Source organism: Oreochromis niloticus, linkage group LG17, assembly GCF_001858045.2.
Source record: "Oreochromis niloticus isolate F11D_XX linkage group LG17, O_niloticus_UMD_NMBU, whole genome shotgun sequence".
Lineage (NCBI taxonomy): Eukaryota > Metazoa > Chordata > Actinopteri > Cichliformes > Cichlidae > Oreochromis > Oreochromis niloticus.
In genome coordinates, this window is record NC_031981.2 from 34,342,649 (window position 1) to 34,348,648 (window position 6,000).

Consider the following 6,000-nt stretch of genomic DNA (forward strand, 5'->3'; position numbering starts at 1 on the left):
CTCCCCGCTGTTTTTCTTTCCCTCTTTCTTTCTCCCCTTTCTTTTCCCAAGTCAAGTCTGTCCCGTATTTAGCAAGTGAAAATAAAATAAAATAAACAATAAAAGCTGAATCAAATAGACCATTACAGCAAGGCTGGGATGGTCCATTTGGTAAAGTAAATCCGTTGGGCATCTTTCTTCGCCTTTAGACAATAATTCTGATGGCAAAAGAACCAAACGGGACAGGCAAGAAAAAAAAAAAGAAAAAAGGAAACGGGTGGAAGGAGGATCAGTTGCAAATGATTGTGCCGTGTTCCTCCTGGATTTTTTGAAGATCTTGAAGGTGTTCGGGTTGACAATTGAAACCTTTTAGAATGGATGGGGAAGGAATTGGGCCCTATACGCTGCTGCTACAACTGGAAATAGGTGGGACATAAGACCTGCATACACAGGAACCAGCTGTTGTTTGGTGAAAATGGTGTCAGTGGAGTTTGAGCTTTTGACCAAGTTGTCCTCTACTTGACTTTAAAATTGGCGTGAGTTTCTGATCTTGGTCAGATGTTGTTTACCTGCCAACATACATGAATATGTATTTCTCATAAAGGCATATGTGTCATGGTCCTGGGTCGGTGACCCAGTGTTTGAGTTTTATACGTTTATTTTTGATTCCATCATGGTTGATCACTGTTAGTGTTTTGGTTTCTGTCTCATCATGTCGAGCTCCTTAGCTCTTTAGTATTTCCTGAGTTCTAGTTTGAGGTTTTTAATTTGGCTTCCCTGTGTTCTGTGTTGTCTACTCTGTGCCCTCCTGTCCCTCGTCTCAGGTTCCTATTTTCTTTCTGTCCAGTCTCTGTACTAAGTTTGTCGGTCTCAGCATCTCCGCTTCTGTTTGTTTTTGCATGTTTGGAATAAAGCTCACTCACGTCTAAGCCTTCTTCATGGCAGAATTTTCAAGTAAATGGTTCTTAAAGATAGGACAAGTTTGGTAGCTTTTCTTCATGAAAACTTGTTGTATACGATATGAGGGGAGGGGAGCGAGCAATCATGTCATGCACAACTTTTATTCATTCAAACTTTCTATCTGCTATTGTGGAATATACAAGCCTAGCACACAGACGCACCCATGTATACATTTGTATGCACAGACATATTTTTCACGCGCACACACACTTCTATGGAACTCCAAAGTGTTCAAAATTAAATAAATAGGACATGATGAAATAAGTAACTATGTGAATAAATAAGACACAATAATGTAATGTGAGAATGATATTGTGAAATAATGGAACACATTTTGAAAAAAAAACTCATTATTGTGAAATATATTGCATTCTGCTATATAAATTTACTTATTATTGTGAAATATTATTTCATGGTCTTTATTTTTCACAATAACAGAGATTGTTCCTGAGGCATTTTATTTATTTCCAGCCCTTTTTAATCCAAAATGTCCTTTTTTCAAAGTCAGTCTTTATATCAAAATCCCGTTTTTCCCGATGGCCTATTTATTTCATAATGCGACTTTTCAGCAGAATGACTTTGTCTGTCAATCAAGAAAGACAGGGTGGAGCCAGTTGTGTGATTGGCTGCTCCTTTACTCAGACATAAGTTTTTGTGTTTTTATGCATATGTTTATAAAAACCTTCCATGGTTAGACTTTATTGTTTCTCTGATGTTGCTCTGATGACCGTGACTTTTTTGACGGCGTTTTTGTTGCTGAAGACAGCCAAGTGTCTGCATTTGTTGACAGTTTACAGAAGGCAGTGAAAAATGCAAGTTTAGTTGGTTTTGTTCTTCTTTTTGGTTAATTTGACATAATAGTTTTTACTATAGTAACCAAATGTCTGTCTTCTGCAAAATGACCACTGTTAAGTTAGAGTAAATATAATAAAATAGGAAGGAATTATAAAGTAAATGACAAGATTTTCTATTTGTTACATGTCATAGACACAGGGAAGAGGCACATGTGGGGATTCCCAATGGACAACAGCACAAGAGACTTCAAGGAAGGCCTCCAAATTGGATGAAGAGGAGATGGAGGTGTGTGTCGACATGGATTAATGTGTCTTTTGTGTCACTTTCACTTCAGGGACGGCAAACAGGTCGTCCCCTGTCCCTTAACATCATTTCTGCTAAGAACATCAAGTCATCCCACAACAACAACAGGTAGATGAAACTCCCACACTGAGTCAGTTTGAATGAGAACACACTAGTCACAACATTTGAAGGTGTAAAATGTTTCCATTCAAAGATCTTTGAAGGTTTCTTGTTGCCTTCTTGCTTGTATTCTCTTCAGTTATTATCATGAAACACATTTATTTATTTTTTTAAAACAGCCAATGTGTTACATTGTTACACTGTGATATAGCCTCCTAAGCTCCAAACCAGTAAAAGCAATCTTTGGAGGCAACACCCTTTTTAGTACTTTTCTGTATTTGTTTGTGATTGTGTGACACTGAACCACAGTGCTATGTATATCCTCTGTAACACTCAGACGTTTCCAGATCAATGTTTTCCCCCTCAGCTGTTTCCCACTATAGAGTCTTACCTCAGTAACAATGAGGCCAATGAGGCACCAGCAGAGCATATCTGGCTCTCAGTCTGTGGCTGATAGTGCCCCCTGCTGTGAATAACAGGAACAGTGTAACCTTGTATGGAGCTCATAGTGATGGTCTTAAGATTGCTGCTGCAAGGCAGTCATTTGTATCCATGTGTGCTGTATATTCTGAGCATATGCAGTTATGTGACCTCTCAGGTTTTATGTATCAGGACATAATTAAAAAAAAAATCAGGTCCTTATTAGGTCTTAATATGAGATAAATGCAACCTCAGATGAACAACACATAACACATTATACCACATCATTATTTATTTAACAAACACTAAGCTGAAATTCAGATGTTTAAAAAACTAAGTACATCCAAGACTATTTCCATAATTAGTTAAAAGGGTCAATATTAGCCAAGTGCTAATCAAATGCACTAGATCATCAGTAAGTGTAACCACTACTGTCAGTGTGCTGGTGTGGCGTATTCAGGTAAGTGGTAACATACTGAGGAGGAGAGAAGCAGCTGTTCATACCCATGAATCTGGGAAGACTTTGAAGTGGATCATTTTACAGCAAGAAAGATTATTTGCAAGTTAAAAAAATCAAAGACTGTTTCCAATCTTACCAGGAGTGGATGTCCCAGAAAATTCACCCCAGACATCTGAGGCTCTACAGGCCACAGTTAGCATGCTAAATGTTTGAGTTCATGACAGTGTAATTATAAAAAGACTCAACAAATATGGCTTGTTTGGAAAGGCTTCCAGGAGAAACCATTTTCCCTCTAAATACAACATGGCAGCATGGGTTAGGTTTGCAAAGTTGAAAACCTAAGCCCTAATGCACAGTTTCAACATTGGTGAAAACCAAACGCACAGCATATCAGCACAAACACCTCATACCAACGGTTTTGCACGGGTGATGATTATTTGGGCTTTTTTTGCTGCCAAAGAACCTGCAAAGTGTCCAGGTCACTGAGTGAGCCATGAAGTATTCTAGAGTCAAATGAGATCGTCATTGGGTCAGTGACTCCAGAGCGCAGCAGCAAAGCAACAACAGAGTGGTGCTGCAGTGGCTCAAAGTTGAGACTTCAACATGATTAAACATTAAGAAAGCTGTGAATGAATAAATATCTGCAAACTTCAATGAACCGAAGAAACATTGTAAAGACAAATGGGCCAGAAATCCGTCCACACTGCTGTGAAGCACTAATAAAAAATAATTCCCTTGAGTTTTTGCTGCTAAAGTTGGTTCTATCAGCTGCTGAATCACAGGATGTACTTGGTTATAGTCATTTGTGCATTTTGGGTTGATTTAAATAAATAATTATGTGTTGTAATAATCCAGATCTAGAACCTTAAACTGCTTTTTCACGTGCCTGTAAATGAATTTCTTTCTTATCATTGTCCCGATTGGTGTCGGCTGACACTTGACACTCTGTAGCTCCTGATTTATCTGTTGTCAAGGTCTCACCTCAGTGCGATTCCTCACGTTTTGTCATGATTAAAGGATGAATGTGAACACCACTTCAGTCACTGTGTTCACTTCCTGATATGTCAGAACTGTGCTCACGTCACTCACTTTTTTTAACAACATGACACACTGCTGTAAACAGAGACCCTGTAATGTTAGCACCAAGTACTTCATAAAAAATAATGCTGTCAAGCTAACTTTTCCTCTTTATGTCTTTTTCAGGACTTTGTATTGCTTTGAGGCAGTGTGGGACAGTTTCCTGCACAACTCCCTCCTGCTCAACCGCATCACTCCCTATGGAGAGAAGATCTACATGACCTTATCTGCGTATCTGGAGGTCAGCCGCTGCTCTGCCGTGTTGTACCTGTTTGTACGTGTTTTTAAGTCTCTTGATGTCATCGTGTCTAACACACACCCTTTATCTCCTCTCTACAGCTGGACCATTGCATCCAGCCTGCCATTATCACCAAAGACATCTGCACGGTCTTTTACTCCCGAGACGCCAAGGTTTCCCCCACCCCGTTCTCTCAAGAACTCTTTGGGACTGGATACTCCAAACCTCCTGACTGGTAAATCTGGGCTGCTGTACTGTGGCCATCTCTGTCTCACAATCAAAGATATCTGCCCTGTAAACATATTTTTAGGAACACTGACCTCGATCTGCAAACGGTTATTGACAGGTTATCTATTTGATTCTAACTTGGTGTGATTTGTATTAAAGGACCCCTGAGAACAGCTCACGTGCCTCCAGTCCCTCCTGCTCAGACTATGAAAACTTCCCAATGGTTCCCACTCTGGAGACCTCCTACCTTGCGCGGGCTGCAAAGAACAAGTTCCTCAACTTGGTGCCTGATATTGAAGAAATGCGACCAGGGTGAGTAATGCCATATTAACCCAAATACTGTCACTATGACATGTGTCTCACAGACCAAATGTAAGTCGATACTCATGTTCTCTAGTTCAAGCAGAAATGATGTGAATGTGTGAATCTCTGAAGTGAAGTGTGTTCAGCAGCACCACAGGGAACCATGTGTTCATTTTTCTATTCTTATTCTGGAATCAAAACCTCATCTAACTCTCATTGTGTTCATTTTTTTTATTTTATTTTAACATTGTTATTTTTTTTTCTTATGCTTTTAATCATTCCACCATGAAGGTTTCTATGAAATGTAACAGAGGGCATTTATTTCTTAATTTTTTTAACCTTATTTTGCACATTAACACATATCTATAGCAAGGACAGAGACACAGTCACATATGTTGAGTCCAGGATTGTATTTGAGCATCAGGAACAAATAATAAGAGCACATATCAGGAGTACACTGGATAGCTGTTTCTCAAAGGGTTTAATAGAAGGAAAGAAGTTAAAGGGACTACATATTCAAAGGTCTTATTTCTGATACTACCCCATGAAAATATTTGCTCTGTGTGCCGTGCTGCAGCTGCTACATTCGGCTCCGTATTCACTTTTTGGCGCCTACGCCTCTCAAGATGTGTTAATGTAGACAGGCATTAAAAAACTCTGGTCAACCAACCAGCAGTCTGCCTGCTGTGTTGTATGTAATGCATGGAAGGAGAGCTACCAACTGTCTGTTTCATATAGTTAAAAAATAAAGCTCTGACGTGACCTCGGGTCAGCCAGCCAGCCAGCCTGACAGTCAGAGAAACAGAAACGTGCTGGATTGTGGATCTCTGAGCTGCCCATCAAAGATGCACCTATGCACAGATCAAATCTCAAAAGTGCAATGTACCTCATATACATGTTGATGTGAAGCGCTGCCAGAGCAAATGTTTTCACTTCATTTGCAGAGGTGTTTTTATTTTGGATTGTGTGCTTATTGTTTGCAATGTATATATATTAGTTTATATATATATTACTATATATTAGTTTGCAGCTCTTTGCACATATTAGTAAAAGGTTCAGCTAACTGATCAAATAAAGTCTGTGCGGTTTAGTTGTTACACTCATATTAATCCAAACGATGGTGTGGCGGCCTGTTCTA

The 6,000-nt window shown here is 39.3% G+C and overlaps 1 protein-coding gene across 1 annotated transcript; it reads left to right on the plus strand.

Moving 5' to 3' along the window:
- The first annotated feature begins 1,932 nt into the window (after positions 1-1,932).
- On the plus strand, positions 1,933-5,450 carry LOC102078315 (kinesin-like protein KIF1B). The gene is made up of 4 exons (XM_025899689.1): positions 1,933-2,019; positions 4,220-4,334; positions 4,433-4,566; positions 4,719-5,450. The coding sequence occupies exons 1-4, from the start codon at positions 2,003-2,005 to the stop codon at positions 4,873-4,875; spliced, it is 423 nt and encodes a 140-aa protein (XP_025755474.1). The 5' UTR covers positions 1,933-2,002; the 3' UTR covers positions 4,876-5,450.
- The last annotated feature ends 550 nt before the right edge of the window (positions 5,451-6,000 follow it).

What these genes read in the sequence shown, in the direction of transcription:
- LOC102078315 (XM_025899689.1), top strand. An exon ending in CCTTATCTGCGTATCTGGAG is followed by an intron (nt 4,335 to 4,432) that starts GTCAGCCGCTGC and finishes TCCTCTCTACAG; the next exon opens with CTGGACCATTGCATCCAGCC. An exon ending in TACTCCAAACCTCCTGACTG is followed by an intron (nt 4,567 to 4,718) that starts GTAAATCTGGGC and finishes TTTGTATTAAAG; the next exon opens with GACCCCTGAGAACAGCTCAC.